This window comes from Erythrolamprus reginae, chromosome 2 (genome assembly GCF_031021105.1).
Source record: "Erythrolamprus reginae isolate rEryReg1 chromosome 2, rEryReg1.hap1, whole genome shotgun sequence".
In the NCBI taxonomy this organism is placed as follows: domain Eukaryota; kingdom Metazoa; phylum Chordata; class Lepidosauria; order Squamata; family Dipsadidae; genus Erythrolamprus; species Erythrolamprus reginae.
In genome coordinates, this window is record NC_091951.1 from 262,070,450 (window position 1) to 262,090,942 (window position 20,493).

Below are 20,493 nucleotides of genomic sequence, written 5' to 3' on the forward strand. Positions count from 1 at the left end.
CTGACCTACAGTATGGAATCCATATTAAACTAATGAACAAGAAGGGAGGGGTTTTTGGCAATGCCTCTGCAATTGTTACCAGTCAAGTTACACTAATTTTAATGATAGGCGTTAAAAATGCCTTAAAAAACCCTCAAGAAAGCCTAAGGCAATCTTTAAACTGCTCTATGTGCTCAGTTGCGATACTGGTATTGGCTTATTTTATTCACCTAATGTTATTGTTCTCACAAAGCACACTATTATTTAGCTAGTGCTACTTCTGGTTATTATCAGCAGTAAAATAACATTTTAATAGTCATATTAGGGTATCTTATTGTTTTAAAGTTATTGCTGGCACACACTGCAAATTAATAATGGTAGGAACCACTTGGAAAGTTCTACACAATAAATTATAACAAATAAAGAAAAATAATATGGTCTGCGAGACAATTAATAAAAGTAAGGCTGATCTGTGACATTTTTCAAGAACAGCTATCCTGCTTTATGATTCTGCTGCTTCTATGAGCCAATTGGATGGCTCTTACAACAATATTCCCATTAGATTCTTACAAGGCCAAGTACGGAATGTCATATATTTAACACATTAATGTGAAAAGAACCAACAGCAGCATGACTTTTGCCATTTAAAGCTATTTGCTTCTGTTTACACTACAGTGATAATTAATGGGTTTCATATTGTGCTACTGGCAATCTGTTAATAGAAGAATTCTGCTCGGATAAAATTGTGTCCAATTTCTGAAGATAAAATGAAACAAAGAGGGAAATAAAGATTCTGAGGCTGTATTTATATGGACATTCAATTATTGGATAGCTAACCACAATTACATCCCATAAATATATGTAAATGTGATTCTATAAATGAATGTTAATTGTTTTACTTGCCAATGTCCCAACTTCAAGGGTAGCAGCTTGAAGTAAATACCATGATCAATAAGATGATTTTATAATTAAAAAGAATTGCTTCATATAGTTCATCCAAGAAATTTTGTTGCCTTGGAAAACGGCAAAATTGACTATTGCATTATAAAATACATCTGCACAGAAATGTATTGGAAGGACAACTAAATCTTTTGGGTTGATACACACTCATTAAGGAAATGCAGACATATTTTGCGAACATCTAAGTTTGTATACTGCTTCTTGATTTGGCAATTTCAATATCTGTACTGCTAGGATTACCCTTTGACATTTGCTGGTGTAGGAATATAGTTAAGCACTCCAAAAACATTAATCCAAGATTAATCGAAACATTAATTTCATATTTTTAAGAGCTGAGACACCTTATAAAAAAAGGGGAAATGACTTTTTTCTAGAAAAAAACCCCTAGTAACTTTTCCTATAAATTACTCTTGCTTACGATTTGTCATTTTTTTAGTTTCAATTCTGTTGATATTGAGCAAAACACTTTTAAGTGTTTAACACTCTGTAGCTACCTTCAGTTTTATAAAAAGAAAAAATTACTTGTATCTTGAAAATATATTTCACTCACATATATTGCTAGGGGTGTATGGGGTGTTCAGGAAGGGGTAGCACCTCTGGTGTAGGAGCATGTCATGTCCTTTTATCGCAGCTCATTTTAGGGAAGCTTTTAGGGCAGCTCGCTCACCTTTGATCCCCACCTGTCACTCATCTCTCACCTGTGGCTCCCAGTAGCTGTAGCATGCGCAGCCGCCACACCCTGGGTAACAGTTCAGACAGGTTGGCTAAACCAGGTTGAGAGCAGCCGTTGGGTCATTGATCTTCGGTGAGATAGGGACTTGTCTATCCCAAGCATGTGAAGACAGATTCTGGTGGACTGAATGGATGACATCTACCAGATTAGGACAACGGTCTTGAAAGTGGTCTCTGCAAGTGATGTGGTATGCTAAGAGCATGGCAAGACATAAAAGACACCCTGGTCAACCACTGCGCCCAGACCATCTCCAACTGCCTTGACTCTTGTCCTGTTTGTTAGTACAGGGTACATGATTGTTAGGGATTGCCATTGTAAACTGCATATTGTAAACTGTACCAAACTTGTACTGTCACTTTAAATGTTACAGTTGCTACTGTAAAACTGTACTGTCACTCAAAGGGTTAACTTGTACTTGAAGAGTTAATATTCAAGGCTATTTCGTCACTTCCTCATTGAAGCTATAAAAGCTCATTATTTTGCTTGGTCATTTCTTTTACTTTACTTTTGCCTGAGACGGAGGAGTTGTGTCCAAGCTCTGTGCTTGTATAAGCTTTGTGCTGTTATCTATATTGTATTAGCTTCGTGCTTTATCTATGTTGTATTTAAGCTTCGTGCTTGTATAAGCTTTGTGCTTTTATCTATAGTGTATTTTGCTTTGTGCTCTAATCTTGTAATTGCTCAGTGCGTATTATTCTGTATTTGCTACGTGCTTATTCTGGATTGTTTATATTTTGTTTATATGTAAATAATACTTATTTAACTAAGTCTGTGTCTTGGCTTTATCACACATCCACGCTCTGTAAAATTCTCTGCTTGGTGTTGTCGAAGGTTTCATAGCATAGCTAACCGAGACAAGCCAACACTGTTATTGAAGCAAGATGGAATCTGGGAAGAGAGTGTGAGGCTAACTATGCGCACCTCTCCCTCACTTTAATCCAATTCACACGCAAGTCTTGACACCCCATCCCACTCCCAAGATATCAAGGTCGTCTTAAAAAACAATGGATGAACATCATCACTAGTCCAACAGGACCTTTCATAGAAACATAGAAGATTGATGGCAGAAAAAGACCTCATGGTCCATCTAGTCTGCCCTTTCCTGTATTTTATCTTAGGATGGATATATGTTTATCCCAGGCATGTTTAAATTCAGTTATTGTGGATTTACCAACCACATTTCAATAGTCTTTAAATAAGATCAGTAATAAAATATGAACACAATTATTATTATTTCTTTGTGAGCTATTTTATATTTTGTTAGAGTGAGAATAGGGAGGATCAGCAAGGACTAGAATGGATGAAAGCAACCTCATCCAATAAGTAGTGCTGTCAGTGTTCCAAATAGCATCCAAGAAGGTTATTTGTTACCGATGATTCTCTTTTTAAGAGTTGAACGTATAAATCTCTCTGAGAGTAAATATTTTGTAACATTGTCCAGAGTATGATTTCAAAATCCCAAATATACATACAAAACATTTGTCTGCTGATAGATTGTTTTGCAGCCTTAACCATTTTTATTAGCCAAACATTACAAGTATGTAAAGTTACTTCAGTATCTAAATTTACAAAAAATATGAATCATTATTATAAAAACACCTTAAAGATAAATGATAATTTAACATAGTATATTAGAAAAAATACAAGTTGAGATAACTCTAAACATACATACATTATGCCAGTTTGGTATAGTGATTAAGGCACCAGGTTAGAAACTGGGAGACCGTGAATTGTAGTCCAGAGGTTGGTTCCTCACGGTTTTCCTGAACCAATAGCAACCACTGGTGATGTAACAATGATGTCACAGAACAGGTTTGGACACCGCCATCTTTTTAATTTTTTAAAAAAAAAATTGCATTTTTTTGGAAGAGAATTTTTTTTCCCGGATATTTTTTTCTTCTGAGCATGCATAGAAGCCGAATTTCCAGCACTGCGCATGTGTCACCATCTTGCTTTGGCTTTTTTTTTAAAAAATGGCACTACGCACGTATGCCCCCACAAGGCGCACTCAGGTGGTGCAGGAGGAAGAGAACAGGCAGCAAGGTAAGTAAGAACCTACCCCTGTTCTAGCCCCATCATGGGCAAAAAGACCTTGAGCCAGTCACTTTCTCTCAGCCTTAGAAAAGAGATAATGGCAAACAACCTCTGAAAAACATTGCTAAGAAAACTGCAGGGACTTGTCCAGGCAGCTTCTGAGAATCACACATGATTGAAGGGGGAAAATATGTTTAGGATTATCTGCATTGTATTTTTTTTCCTTTTGATATGTTAAGTGCCTGGCTATGTCTCAAAAGCTGCTATTTTATAAACGGTGTTGGCGAAATCACACATAGAAGTTACACTACCCACAAATCAAAATGCCCAGTGTACCTACAAACTCAAAACTTAAAGACTGCTACTATACAGTGTAATAAAGTTTGAACTAAGTTTCCTTTGTTAGATACTTTGCAATAGTAGTCCTCTTCTAAAAGTCCACATTTTATTTTGGGTCTCCTCAACCATAGCAGCATCAAATCATGTGTATCTGTGTGGTCTTTCCTGGATACATCTATCAAATAGACAAGTTAAATAATGGGGCAATTTTTCCTCACCTCATAATTGACATTGCAAACCTATTGTATCTTTCTTCTTGAGGGTCATATTAGGAATAAAAATTCTAGTCTGCATTTATTAGAATAGTGAGGGGAGGGAAACAGCAGATACATCAACTGAAGGTATTCAATTTGTCTTTGTCAAAAATCCAACATCTGCTCCAAGTTTAAATGTTAAAATAGCAAATTACCCATCATCCCATGATTGGCTGATGGCTTTTCTCATCAGGCAGCACCATGGTTCAGTTCCATTCCACCCTCAACAAATACTGGAAAGGAATGTACATCAATATTCATTTACAGGGCTATTGACAGTACTCTATCACTCCCAAACCTTCTTCACATGTTTTTCCCAGGGGAACTGTCTAGATAGTCTCCATCTGTGACTTGCTCTCCATTACTTCAACCTCTAAAATCCAAACACAAGCACCATATGTTCTTTCTGGGCCAACAGTTTCTCTGGCATTCATCATATCTGTCATACTGAGCTCTGTTTCAACTCTTTGAAGGATCAATAAGAACTCTTTCAACTGCCACCACATGTGAAAAGTTCATTCTTTCGAATTAAACAACCAGCACCCCCCTTTTTTAAAAGTAAACTATTCATTACAAATACTTGTGCAGATATCTGCTTATATCAGCCCCTATCCCTTAGTTGGTTATCAGAGAAATTGGTATTCCATACTATTTTTCACCAGAAAGAACAATTTATTCAATGCATTAGTTGGAGAAAATAATGTATTTAAACTATGAAGTATTGTAAGACCACAAACAAACAAACAAACAAACAAACAAACAAACTCACATACACACAAGCTATATGCTTTCCTATTTCACAAAATGGCCGAAGTCCAATATATTATTATATATTGCCCTAGATTTTCTGCAATGTATCTTTCTATTTTAGAATTGCTTATGCAGGAGAAAGTTTTTACCATTCCCAAGACAGTATATTTTAAATATTATCCAGATAAACATCATCCTAGACACTCACTGGAATGAAATAGTAAGTTGGGAGGCAAAGTATGAACTACCTATATACTGTATAAACATTAACAAAATATTTGAAAAAGTAGAAGTCATCTCACAGACTAGGAGAGAAATCCGCATAATGCACAATTAGGTTTTTCATAATTAATCCAAAGTATATCTTCTTGTACTCACTATAATCATCTTGTGTAAAAATGTAAACAAAAGTGTGCTGGAGGTCTGCGTAAGTGCCATGGTCATAGTTCCCTCTAAGCTGAGCAGTGAGCAATCGCTCACTTAGAAAACATCATCAACTCAGAGTTTTCCAAACCTGCCCAGAAGCCGAGAGGGAAAGAGTGAGAGGGAAGGAGAGAGAGAGGAAGAGAGGAAGAGAGAGAAACAGATAGAAAAAAGAGAGGAAGGAAAAGAGAAAGAAAAAGAATGGGAGTAAGGAAGAGAGAAAGAAAAACAAAATCTAGTTTGAAACTAGCTCAACTATTTAAGTGGCATTTTGATATTGATAGAGTTGCCCTATTATGAGCTCACTGTTATAGACACACAGTACAGTATTTTATTTTGAAATTCTCTGAGGCAAAACAGGGTGGGTTTTTTATTTGTTTGTTTGTTTATTTATTTATTATTTCTGTGCCGCCCAGTCCCAAAGGGACTGTCGCTCAGACACTATACTTTTCCGCCCCCCCCAAAAAAAAATTAGAGTGAACACTGGCCATGGTAGGTGTAAACCAACATATACATATATACCTTTTGATACAAGTAATGTTACATTACATTCCTTTAATGATTTCTTCAAAAAGTATTCATAGGCGGAGAGGCAAGCCATGGGCTGTGCAGGCAAGGAATCATACACCTTTACTGGTATGTTAGGCATTTGATCATACTGTATTCATGTTTCTCTCTTATTTCCATTGAAAAATAATATTGTTATATCAGCACTCTACTTGTATAGCAGATACAAGCACATGTTTGCTTTACAATCCACACATTATATACTTTTATAGTAATACAGTAATACAGTATAGTAATGTATATAGTTATAGTGTTAGCAAAATGCAAGTGTTGTATTAAAATAGTTTAAATAACACAAGTCATTTCACAGTTTTAATTTCAGATTAGGTAGTAAAGAGAATAAAAATGCAAGGTGACTTTCACTTTTCGCAGGGTTATTTATTAACATGGAGCTACACAACTTCACCAATATGCCCGTTTTATTCGCTTTTGCCAAGCTGCTATCATTAGCATCTAGGAAAATATCTCTACTTATTTTGTTTAAAATTGTTTAAAATAAGTAGAACTACAACAGTGTGTGTAAAGATTACTTTGAATCCTGAAGATTTTATTACTTTCAGTTTAATTTGAATTGAAGTTTCTTAAGATCATATGGGGGTGGAGGGCAGTGCATTGGTATTTTCAATATTCTGATAAAACTTGACATTACTCAATCTTGAAGTAGCTCCTTTCTTCATGTGTAAAACAGCAATTTTACTCAATTAATAAATTACAGGTACCTCAATTACAGGTAGTTTAGTCCACAAATTTCAACTCTACATTTAACTATTGGTCAAAGAGATGACAGCCACGGAAAAAGTGATTAATGATCCATCCTCAAAACTGTGATTGTTGCACCACTCCTGCAATTATATGATTGGAATTGGGGCATTTGGCAACTGGCTCACATTTTTTTTCTTTTTCTTTTTTTTAAATAAAAAGTTTTTATTTACAAGTATACAATAAATACATAAAAGACAATAATAACAATTGACAATTGAGACCTAATACATTACATCGTGAATTTAAACGATATGTCAAAGTATAAAAATACAACAATCAGTAAACATATAAACTTACAAAGAAATGAAAGAGAGAAGGTAAGAAAGAAACAAAGGAGAAGAGAGAAGAGAGAAAAGAAGAAAAGGGTGGGCGAGTATGCAATGGAGCTGTGTTAAGAATATGAACTACTGTAGTTTTAAATTCAGTAGCTCATTACCTTACATCAAAATTGGTAGTATGGATAGGTAAAATAAAACGTTGAATAAATCACGGTATAGAGATTTTAAAACTAAAAGGTATATTTCATATTTAAATATCTAATATCTCTTAAGACTATTGGGAAAAAGGAAAGGTTTTATACCAGATTTGTATCTGATCAAATATATACAATTCATTTCATTTATTAAGCAAATTGTTCTCTTTTTTTTAACCAATTGTAGAAGGGATCCCAGCAATTGCAACTGACTCACATTTATGACCATTGCAGTCTTGTAAGTCACATGATCATAATATGCTATCTTCCCTGCCAGCATGACAAGCAAAGTCAATTGAGGAAGCTAGATTTGCTTAATGAGAACATGATTCCCTTAACAATTACATTATTTACTTAATGATCATTACTGTGATTCACTTGATCACAGTAAAAATGGTTATAAAATCAGGTGTAACTACATAATGACTCGCCATGTTTTATCAGCTATCATATTATTTAGCAAGGAAAATGCAGTCTGAATTGTAGTCGAGCAATTGAGGGCCAGACATAGGTCACTTTTTCAGATTTCATTAAACAAATGGCCATAAGTCAAAGATACTCCATTGGTATCGTACTATTAGTCTTCTCAGTGTTATCATCTATCTCTTCCCACTTATGACTGTAACTTGTTGCTTGTATCCCTACGATTTATATTAATATTGTTTCCTGATTGCTTATTTGTACCCTATGACAATAATTCTTGACAAATTTTTCTTTTATGTATCCTGAGAGCATAAGCACTAATAACAAATTCCTCATGTATCCAATCACTCTTGGCCAATAAAGAATTCTATTCTATTCTATTCAATGATGGACAAGCTTCTTAAAACTGCCACCAAAGAAATGGACACAGTGTCCCTTTAGCCAGGTCCTGATCGTTTTTTCCGTCTCATTATTTGAGCCACACAGATGCCACAAAGATATTCCTTCAATTTGGAGGAAAAAAGAGTCAAATATCACTAAGTTTGGACTGTGTGATGGATGATATCTGATTTGTGGCTTGTGATATGTGGGGCCTAGAGTCACTGTCATGAGTTCATTTGGAGAAGGGTGGCCTATAAATGTAATAAAATAAAATAAAATAATTGCAGCATCATTTCTTTGTTGAGTTCTTCCAATCTCTGCTTAATTGTTGTCTCAAAGTTTTGAGCATTGCGCTGATAGTACAGTGGTACCTCTACTTAAGAACTTAATATGTACCATGACCAGGTTCTTAAGTAGAAAATTTTGTAAGTAGAAGTAATTTTTTCACCATAGGAATCAATGTAAAAGCAAATAATGTGTGCAAATCCATTAGGAAAGAAATAAAAGCTTGGAATTTTGGTGGGAGGATGCGGAGGAAGAAGAGGAGGAGGACAGCCGCTGCTGTAGGAAGAAGGTGAGGTGAGGGGAATCAAAAAAATCCAAAATTTAAGACTTTTTAAAAAAGAGGGACTCTGAGGCGGCGAGGAGGAGCACACACCTCCCATACACCCGGCATGAGGCTGCCTCCCATACACTGTGCCAGAGAGAGAAACCCAGGCGGGAAAGAGGGGGAGCGCCACCGAAAGGCTCCTCTGGCAGCCCAGAAAAGCCCAAGATGGTTGGGATTAAACGGGGAATGGTAGGAAACTGACCTGTCTTTTGTGCCGCTCTCAAATTTCCTGGGAAATTTTTCCGGGCTCGGGTTCTTAAGTAGAAAATGGTTCTTAAGAAGAGGCAAAAAAATCTTAAACACCCAGTTCTTATCTAGAAAAGTTCCTAAGTAGAGGCATTCTTAAGTAGAGGTACCACTATAGTGTCCAGTTCAAGAAACTCTCTGAATTATTATTATATTTATATCCCACCTTTATTTTATACAATGCAAAGCAGTATACGTAATGTTCTTTTGTAACACAATCTGTATCCCAAAGAATTACAACCATAAGTTTTTCCTACAATGCTTGGATTTTGAATTTTTTTTCACTGATCCTGAATGCGATAGTTCTTTAACTAATACAGTACTTCATTTCTGCCTTATAATGAAGAAGTCAAATTCTGTCAGTTATAAGATACAATGAAGAAATCCCTTACTTTCATTCTTACAGACTGACAATTGCTGGAAAATTTCAGCTCTTGAACCTTTTAACTCTGTCATCCTTTCCAAGGAACCCATATTGTAATCTTCCAATACTGAAGATCAATAATGTGACTTACATGTTCCTGTGAAATTCCAAACCTGATTGCAATTTTCTTTTCAATGCACTACCAATTGTCCTTAACCAGTTCACTTTTTTTTTGCCCAGCAATGGATAGCACTCATTTAAACAACAATAATTACCATAAATAACTTGTATTCGGTGGTAAATTTCAATTGTAGAGACTATTTTGATGGTCAAAAAAATCAATCACAGTTTATTAAAGTGCTGTGATAAGTATTCACTGCAAGTTTCCATTTCTTCAACAAAAGCAACATAACATTTTCCCCGAACAAATTTCTGCCAATCAATTACAAAAATGTTAGGTACAAATATTAATAAATCAACTTTCACTGAATGCTAACATCTTTAATTATGTTTCCCATGCACAACAGATAAAAGGCTTGTGCTTCTTTTCTTCTACATGGAAATACCAGAGTGATAAATATTGTAATTCTATGCCAAGAGGATGCTCAAAGAAACACCTGTATCTATGTTTTGTATTAAAGTGGAAAGACAAAAGGTGATAAACTCCAGTACAGAAATCACATAGCATATTTTGTGGACCACATTTTTATAAGAAATCCATATAATAGCTACTGTTAAATTCATCCCCTATGAATTTGTCCTGTCCATTTAATATAGATAGTTATGCTGACAGGCACATCTTGTGGGGGCCATATCTCTTTCCAAATCCTTATTCATTTCCTAATGATTTCTAGGAGTCTGGCCTCATTTAGTTTGTTATAACGTATTTATTTTTTCGTCAAAGTCTTGAAATATAATTTTTAAAGATGATTTTCAATTACATGATACATAAAAATATGAAACATCTAGTTTAATGGAACCATTCATTTTCCTAAAATGAAGGTTTGACAACTCTATTTAAAAATGATTGGAACATTAGAACTTTTAAAGAAGTTATAAGAAAAAAGCATAAATACAGTGGCACTATGAAGAAAAGTTCCATTTGAGGGCTCAGGTATATTTATAAAAGAAAGACATTCATTTAAATAATTTAATTTTAAGTCTGTTACGTTTTTAAGGATGATCAGCAGCAGCAATGTCAACTGTGCTTCAAAATATACTATCAGCAATCAATGCAACTGGCATTATTCATCTTAATTGATAAACCACCATAAACTGTATCAATGTAAAATTTAAAAGACTCTTTAAGAGCATCCCCATATACTTATTACTGAGTAAGTTCAATGAGGTGGAGTTGGACAATATGTGGCCTGTCAAGTACCATTATCTTCCAGTACATAATAAATCTGAACAGAAAGGCCAGTGAGAAAGGATGCCTAGAGATACAAATTTCCCATTTCCTAATTATAGCATGATATTTTGTAGAAAAGCCAACTTTAAATTTTAAAAAAACCACACCCTTTGAGTCCCATTTGTGAACTCACTAATAATAATCAAATTATTTGATTCAGTCTTAGCTTTACTGTTATTATCCATATGAAATATGTATCCAGATATCTGTAAAGGTTTTCCAAAGTTTTCCCCCAAATTCTTTGAAGGATTTCCTCCAGTGACTTCATAAGAGTATTTAAAGATATGATGTGTATCCTTTTGCAAAGCAACAAATGCAAAGACCATCAAACAACAATGTAATGATTGTGATGAAAGCAAAGGCAATACTAGTAGTAACAGATGCTTTGAGTGCAATCCCAAAGCAACTGGAATACGACTTGAACATCATTGGCATTAACAAAATCGCCATCAAAAGATAGCTTTATTTGTAGCTTACAATCTGCAACAATACATCATCAATTGTTTATCCGAGGATCGTGGGAAGAATTTGATTGGTGGATAAAAATGCCAACTCCAATCTAAACATTTGGCTAACTGTGCAAACAATTATAACAATAAGTTATATAACAATTTTATATGCCTCTCAAATACCAGCAACTCTTGGCGGCACATAAATGTAATAAATTATGATTAGTTGTTGGGTAAAGATCCGTGGTGGCGAATCTATGGCACACATGACACAAGTGGCATGTGGAGCCATATCAGTGGGCACATGAGCTCATGTCCAGCATGCATTTGTGCACCAGCTAACTGATTTTGGGGCCTTCTGGGCCCACTGGAAGTCAGAAAACAGCCTGTTTCCAGCCTCCAAATGGGGTGGGGAAGGCCCATTTTTTGCTTTCTCCAAGCTTCAGAGCCTTTCTAGGAGCCTTGGGAGGGCGAAAATGGCCTTCTTCACACACACAAAACCTGGAAGTCCTCCAGAGGCTGGAATCGTTCCATTTGCCAACTTCTAGTTAAACTGGATGATCCATTTTTTTGCTCTCCCCCGGGTTCAGAGCCTTTATAGGAGTCTGGGGAAGGTTAAAATGGCCTTCTACACCTGCCGGAAGACCTCTGGAGGTCAGAAATTATCCATTTCCCAGCTTGAAAAAAATTTCTGACCTCCGGAGGGCCTCGAAGGGGTGGTGAAGGCTCAGGCTCCTAGAAAGGCTTGAAGGCTGGGGAGAGTGAAAAACAGGCATGCCATCACATGCCGGGAGCAGGTGAGGGTCACATGTGCATGCATGGAGTGGGCACATGGAATTATGGGTGTAGGCACACATATGTGTGCAACCTCCACCCACCCACCCCTTTTGACGCATGAACCAAAAATGGTTCACCATCACTTGTATGGATCATTCACTCTGGGAAAATAAGAGAACACCATCCAAGGAAGTAATTATTGGATTCTGTCCTTCAACTTCATCTCTTGGAATTAAGATCAGTGTTAGGGAAGTATCCCAAGGTACAATTTCTTTCTTTTTCTCTGTATCCTCTTTTCCTTTCCTTTTTCAACAAAAAATGGTTCTTGGTGGTTTACAGCACAATTATAAAGTAACACCCAGAAGCTACTAAAAAAAAACCAACCCATGGAACAGCTGAAATTCATTCATTCCCCAAAGGTTCTACGTATGGAACAACTCTACCTTTAGCAACTTCCAAAGGGCCAATAATTGAAGAAGAATTGAATAATTGAATCACATCTTGAGGAGGGAAATTGTTACATAATATGGAAGCTGTTGCAGACAAACATTGCTTGTGAACTCTGGTCCCCTTCGACTCCCCTACATGGACGGCCATTAAAATATATTGTTGGGAGGTCCACACTGGATTATTTATGTAGGCCATCTCTATGAAGAGCTGGTTCTGCATCTTGCTTAATGGTAAAAAAGAGAGAGCATTTTGAATTGCATCTGGAAACTTATTTATATATAATGCAATGGTAATAGAATAGGCGTTATATTACGTATACAAACAAGTATCCCTATATAGAGCATATTGCAATAATCCAGATGTGTGGTGAAAACATAAACTTTAAAGTCCAAAAGAACGCTACACTTTTCAATCATCAAGTAAAAATCATGAATATTCTGATTGGCAGACAAAAGAATAGATACATTGTGCCAACTTAAGCTCAATTATAGGTTTCAGAACAACAACAAAAGCCCCGCGCCAACATCTTTAAGGCTGTATATGAGATGACACAGGACAAATAATCCATCTCCTTATCCTGGGCAATAAAAGAAGCCTTGGATAAACGTCTAGCTGTTTAACTAGAGCCAATTGACAGAACAATGTTAAAACCATACTGAAATGATATTTTGGAAAAGTGATCTCTGAAAGGAATGGGAGTGTTTCTAGTCAGGGCAATTGTGAGCTAGCTGGCCAGATAGATAGTCCAGGGGGTATTTGCACAAAGCCACAGTTCCATGAGAGCAACCCTCTTTAATAAAATCAATGAAGGAAGATTCTAAATGATTACTTTATGTCCCCTTTGCAGCTGCTTGGGCATTCTTCTTCGTTTCTGGCAGCATTCCAAGCCTCTGATTCTGTTGCCTTCGCTGGAACAAAACGAATTCTTGAGCCAACAGTTCAGGGTAACTTTAACAACAACCAAGAGAAGCAAAGCAAAACCCACAATTACCCAAGCGTACAGAAAGCCAGCATATTTTATCTCTTCTGTAATAAATAGTAGATTTTCAACGGAAAACGTGGGTCCTACCTAATAGAGCTGGACAAATGATGCCTTGGCTTCCGTACCCAATCCACATCTCTACGACTTATAAAACTGTAAAAGACATTTGTGCATGCAACAAGTTCTCGTTGTGAGCTTGCCTAAGTTTCTCAGGAAACCTGGCTATTGTATACTGCTCCAAAAAAATTAAAGGGAACAATCAAATAACACATCCTAGATCTGAATGAATGAAATATTCTTGTTGAATACTTTGTTCTGTACAAAGTTGAACGAGTACAACAACATTTGTAAATTGATTGTCAATCAGTGTTACTTCCTAAGTGGACAGTTTGATTTCATAGAAGTTTGATTTATTTGGAGTTATATTGTGTTGTTTATATTAAGTGTTACCTTTAATTTTTTGAGCAGTGTATCATGTGGTCATTGGAGAGAAAGTACTATTCCATAACTGGCATTAATTCTCTAGAGCAGCATTTCTCAACCTTGGCAACTTGAAGATATTTGGACTTCAACTCCTAGAATTCCCCAGCCAGCAAATGCTGGCTGGGGAAATCTGAGAGTTGAAGTCCAGACATCTTCAAGTTGCCAAGGTTTGTTTGTTTGTTTGTTTGTTTGTTTGTTTGTTTGTTTGTTTGTTTATTTGATTTTTATGCCGCCCTTCTCCTTAGACTCAGGGCGGCTTACAACATGTTAGCAATAGCACTTTTTTAACAGAGCCAGCCTATTGCCCCCACAATCTGGGTCCTCATTTTACCCACCTCGGAAGGATGGAAGGCTGAGTCAACCTTGAGCTGGTGATGAGATTTGAACCGCTGACCTTCAGATCTACAAGTCAGCTTCAGTAGCCTGCAGTACAGCACTCTACCTGCTGCGCCACTCCGCAGGTTGGGAAACACTGCTCTAGAGCAACTTTATTTGCTCAGGTACCAAAATGGTGCACGCATGGATGATAGTATGTGCATGCATGCCCACACCCATATTCAATGCCCTCTCCTGCGCATGTGCACACAACCATCCCACACTGCTTTCAGTGCCTTCAGACTTCCCGTAGGCCCTTTCAGCTGCTTTTCATACTCCTCAGCTTCAGGTAAGTCTTGGAGCCTGTGGATTGGAAAAATGGGCTCAACGGGCCTACCAGACCAAACTTCTGGTAGGTTTGTTGGGTCCGTTTTTCACCATCCACAGGCTCCGGAGGCTTTCCTGAAGCCTGGAGAAGGTGAAAACGCCTCCCCCACCCTCTGGAAGTACAAAAATCAGCTGGCCAGGCATGCCATAGATTCACCAGTACAGTGTTTCCCAACCTTGGCAACTTGAAGGTATTTGAACTTCAACTCCCAGAATTCCCCAGCCAGCGATGCTGATTGGGGAATTCTGGGAGTTGAAGTCCAAATATCTTCAAGTTGCCAAGGTTGGGAAACACTGCTCTAGAGAATGGCTCTAAAGTATTTAAATAAAAACATCTTTATCCGTCTTGCCTTCTAGGCAATCCATTCTCTTTGTAATAGTCTTGGAGAGTTAATAGTGCCGTTAGATAGCGTAGCTTTATAACTGAAACAACTATCCTTGTGGTGTGACCAGAACAATCTAGAACTGAACACACTCAAAACTGTAGAAATGGTGGTAGACTTCAGGAGAAATCGTTCCACCCTTCCACCTCTCACAATACTAGACAACACAGTATCAACAGTAGAGACCTTCAAATTTCTAGGTTCTATCATATCTCAAGACCTAAAATGGTCACCTAACATCAAAAACATCATCAAAAAAGCACAACAAAGAATGTTCTTTCTGCGCCAGCTCAGGAAGCTCAAACTGCCCAAGGAGCTGCTGATACAGTTCTACAGAGGAATCATTGAGCCTGTCATCTGCACCTCTATAACTCTCTGGTTTGGTGCTGCAATCCAACAGGACCGACACAGACTTCAGAGGATAATCAGAACTGCAGAAAAAGCAATTGCTGCCAACCTGCCTTCCACGAGTCAAAAAGAGGGTGGGGAAAATATTTACTGACCCCTCACATCCTGGACACAAACTGTTTCAACTCCTACCCTCAAAACGTCACTACAGAGCACTGCACACCAAGACAACTAGACACAAGAACAGTTTTTTCCCCGAACGCCATCACTCTACTAAACAAATAATTCCCTCAACACTGTCAGACTTTCTACTAAATCTGCACTTCTATTCTACTAGTTTTTCTCATTCCTATCACCCATTTCCTCCCATGTGGACTGTATGACTGTAACTTGTTGCTTATATCCTAAGATTTTTATTAATATTGATTGTTTCTTCATTGCTTATTTGACCCCTATGACAATCATTAAGTATCATACCACATGATTTTTGACAAATGTATATTTTATTTTATGTACACTGAGAGCATATGTACCAAGACAAATTACTTGTGTGTCCAATCACACTTGGCCAATTAAATTCTATTCTATTCTATTCTATTTTATTCTATTCTATTATACTGATTTATATTATTTTCAATAAATTATTGGGCATCAAAATTTGTTAAATTTGAGCAGTGGTACTCCAGTTTTTATTTATTTATACATATATATGAGAGAGGGGGAAGAGGGGGGAAGAGTGAGAAAGAGATTGTTCCTCACAGTCTGAGTCCTTCAGGTGCTTTTTTGCCAACTCCAAACAGGCTTTCATGTGTTTTGCATTGAGGGGAAACTTCCATCTAGCCACTCTTCTATAAACCCCAGATTTGTGGAGGGCTACAGTGACTGTTGTCTTTCTGGAACTCTGCCCCATCTCCACACAGGATGTCTGGAGTTCAGTCAGAGTGACCGTCTGGTTCTTGGTCACTTCTCTTACTAAGGCTCTTCTCCCCCGATTGCTCATTTTGACCAGGCAACCAACTCTTGGAAGAGTCCTGGTTGCGCCAAATGTCATCCATTTGAGAATTATGTAGTCCACACACTGCTCTAAGGAACCTTCAGTGTGGCAGAAATATTATTGTAGCTTTTCTCAGATATGTATTATTATTATTATTATTATTATTATTATTATTATTTATTAGATTTGTATGCCGCCCCTCTCCGAAGGGGCAATAATCCTGTCTCTGAACTTTGCAGGCGGTTTTTTGACTTTGTGACTTTTCTCTGTGACAGTATGCATTGTGACACCTGCTATAAAGAGGTGTGTCCTTTCCAAATCATGTCCAATTAATTTAATTTACCACATGTGGTTTGATCATCTCCATTCCAGGTATAGAAACATGTGAGAAACGATCAAGAGAAATGGGAGGCACCAGAATTTCAACAACTGCAAAATCAGGCTGCAGTGTAACAAAATTGACAAAAGTGAAGGGTCTGAATACTTTCTGAATGCACTGTAGACGATAGATGATAGATAGATAGATAGATAGATAGATAGATAGATAGATAGATAGGTAGGTAGGTAGGTAGGTAGGTAGGTAGGTAGGTAGGTAGGTGCAGGCAGGATGAAGGAAGGGAGGGAGGGAGGGAGGGACAGGGCAGGACAAATATCACAAATACATTTTAACTATTGTGTGTGGATTGCAATTTTAAAACCAAGACAGCAGATGCATAGTTCCTATTAAAATGTTTCAATGAAATTATTATACCATTTTTTATATCTGCCCAATTTACAAATAGAGATTCCAGGTGGTAAGATTAAATCTAGATCAATGCAATACAAGAGGATTGCATATTTCAGTCCAAGTCTGAACATTCTTGTAAAAACCTTGAAAATCTAATATTGATGAGAAAGAGAATACACCGTACCATGCAATCACAAAACACAGCTTTCCTATTAAGTCTGCAAAAAGTTCTCCACAGCAGACCTACTTCAGTTTATTAACTTTACGTTCCAAAATGCAATCATGATGCTATGGTTGGTGATGTTAAATTAGAGAAGTGATGTGTGTTTAAGGGGACCACACATTTCGTTAAATAATGCAAATAACCAATGTCATTTAATTAAACATTGGTGTGCTACAGATTAATATGAGAGATTCAGCAAATTGTTTATGGCCATGGGGAGGACATGGTCTTTGAAAATGAAATAATTTTAAAACTAATGTATAGGATTCACACAATAGGTTTTGTTCTGAAACTACAGGGTCTGGTATATGCCAAGTTCCTGCTTCTTCAGTGTGGAAAAAAGAAAACAGATAACCTTGGTTTACATAATGGCTTGTATAGATAGGAAAAAGTTAAGAGGATTATCTTGGCACAATCCCCACAATAGCTATAGCCATTAAATGTCAAGGTCCTCTTCAAACACGATGGATGAACATCATAGCAGAGGTCTTCAAACTTGGCAACTTTAAGACTTTTGGACACGTCTTAAAGTTGCCAAGTTTGGGGACCTCTGATCTATAGGTTCTTTCAGCATTTGAAAAAAAAAGCCTTCATTATTTACATCACTAGGGAAGAAAAGAGCAGGCTTAGACAAAAGAGTATCTCAAAGATGTCACCATTTTGGGGGGCAATCAAACAGTGAGGCAACATGCATTCCAACCCAAGTTTGTTTTATTTATTTATTTATTCATTTATTCATTTATTCATTCATTCATTCATTCATTCCAATACACAATGAGAGTTTTAGTGGATATACACACACACACACACACACACACACACATAGTAAAATTCATGATGAAGGTTATAGAGGAGATACTCATAGTAAAATATATCTATGAAAGAATAGAAAAGAAGATATAGTAATAGAACATATCAATGAAAGAATAGAAGAAGAGATATAGGAATAGAAGAAAGGTATAGGAGATATAGGAGAGCAATAGGACAGGGGACGGAAGGCACTCTATGAAGTTAAAATTTCAATTCTGAAATAGGTCCTTCAAAAAAAATGTTAAGAGATTTTTGTCTTTTTCTATCTTTTTCTCCTTCTGAGGCAAAAGCATGTTCATGTTCTTCCTCCCCTCCCTCAAATTGACAGTTTACCACAAACTGACAAATCTCCTCACAAGTTCCAGAAAAGTTTACCGATGAGAACCTATCCCATATTCATGGATTAAAACTAAAAGTCATCGCCCAAAGGCATTTTGAGGTTTTCTTTTCTCGTCCTGTCACTTACATGCAGTGAAGGAAAAAAATCAAATTTCTGGAACTGGACAGATTTTCCCCCTTTGCGGTTTCTGAAGGGAGATATGTAATGGCAGAAATTAACCTCTCCCGAGGTTATCTATAATAGAAGCAGAGAAGATGCCCAACTCTGCAAGCCAAAGACATTTTTGATGTTCATATGTCATGTCCTGAAAGTTCAAAGTTCTCTGCAGTTGTCATGTAACAGATCAAAGGTCAAGTATTTAAAATAGCTTTAACACAGTTTCTTAGAGCAAGTGACACCTGTCAACCCCAGCCATGGAATCTGCCATTTTTGGGCGGGGGGGGGGGGCAGGAAGAAATAAGCAGTGAGCTCAAATCTTAGTTTGTTAGAATAAATTGCAACGGAGCTCAAACTCCAGCTTGTTCAAGGAAATTCCCAATGAGCTCAAATCCCAGTTTTTGGGGAGGAAATTCCCATTGAGCTCAAATCTCAGTTTGTCAGAGGCAATTCCCGGTGAGCTCAAATCTCAGTTTGTCAGAGGCAATTCCCGGTGAGCTCAAATCTCAGTTTGTTAAAAGAAGTTTGTTGATATTGATTGATTGATTGATTGATTGATTGATTGATTGATTGTTAGAGTAGAAAGGGACAATGCAGGTCATCAAGTCCAACCCCCTGCCTGAGCAAGTTCCCAGGGAACCGAAATCTCAGTTTGTTACAGGAAATTGCCAGGGAGCTCAAATCCCAGTTTGTTGAGGAAAATTCCCATGAACTCAAATCTCAGTTTGTTAGAAGAAATTCCCAGTTGGCTCAAATCTCAGTCTTTTGAAAGAAATTCCAAGTGAGCTCAAATCTCAGTTTGTTCAGAGAACTGAAATCTCACCTTTGTTAGAGGAATTTGCCAGGGCGTTCAAATCCCAGTTTGTTCAAGGAAATTCCCAATGAGCTCCAATCTCAGTTTGTTCAAGGAAGTTCCCAATGAGCTCAAATCTGTTAGAAGAAATTGCCAGGGAGCTCAAATCCCAATTTGTTAACAAATTCCAGTTGCCAGAAGCCGATGATATGGAAGACTTCGGAGTACCAAGAGGGACCCCTTAGCAGTTCACCAAACGAAAAGAAGATGAGAAGAAACCTACATGTTTTATCTCAGATGGACACCTCGAATCCACTCACGCTGGTCTCAAACAACCAGGCTACACACACACACACACAGCGAGTCCACCTGTCACTTTCCCAGCTGGAAAGCCAGCTACTCTAAACCAGTGTTTCCCAACCTTGGCAACTTGAAGATAGCTGGACTTCAACTCCCAGCGTTCGCTGGCTTGGGAATTCTGGGAGTTGAAGTCCAGCTATCTCCAAGTTGCCAAGGTTGGGAAACACTGCTCTAAATAATCAAGGGGGAGAAGTGCGGGGACGCAACGTTCCTTACCTGCGCAGCCGAGGAAAGGACCCACAAGGTGACTGCAAAGAGGAAGGCAACTCTCCGGCCACAGTGCGACCACCGTCCTGGCGCTGCCATGGTTTTAATACACCCCACCTTCTCTGTTCCAAGGGCGGGAAAAGAAGGAGGTGCGCAAATCGCGGTGCCCCGATCCTCTCCAAAACCTCCCGCTCGGATCAGTCACCTCCCGGGTTTCTTCGCCGTCCCTGATTCCCTGACGGGGACACACGCGGTCGTAGCTGCACCTGAGGAAAGCCTCACGGCGGGGGAGGAGGGACCGTAGCCGATTTGCGCGTTTTTTCGGCTCTTGCCGAGCTCGGGGAGACGAGCTGGTTTCTGGGGTTCCTCCCGCCGGTTTGTCCGGCCGGGCAACGGGGGCGCAGGGAAGAGCAGCGCTTCGCCGTGTGAGGGGGCCGTTTCCCTCAGACTTGGGTCTTCCTGGCTTTTAAGCCCGTAGCGGCGGAGTTCACTCGAGGCGCTGCGCGTGTAGCAGAGGGGAAAAAATAAAGCACGTTTAAAAAGAAGCCTCGCAGGGCGGGCGAGTGGAAATGGGCGTCGCCCGTCTAACTTGCCTTAAAGA

General features: G+C 38.0%; 1 protein-coding gene across 2 annotated transcripts in view; it reads right to left on the bottom strand.

Annotated features, from left to right (window-relative positions):
- Positions 1-20,082, bottom strand: part of ADAMTSL1 (ADAMTS like 1) — a 637,539-nt gene extending 617,457 nt beyond the window's left edge. For both annotated transcript variants that reach the window (XM_070742526.1, XM_070742525.1), the window contains exon 1: positions 19,902-20,082. In XM_070742526.1, the coding sequence (XP_070598627.1) occupies positions 19,902-19,991 (90 nt within the window). In that variant the 5' untranslated portion in view covers positions 19,992-20,082. The remainder of the gene's footprint in view (positions 1-19,901) is intronic.
- Between the last annotated feature and the right edge of the window lie 411 nt (positions 20,083-20,493).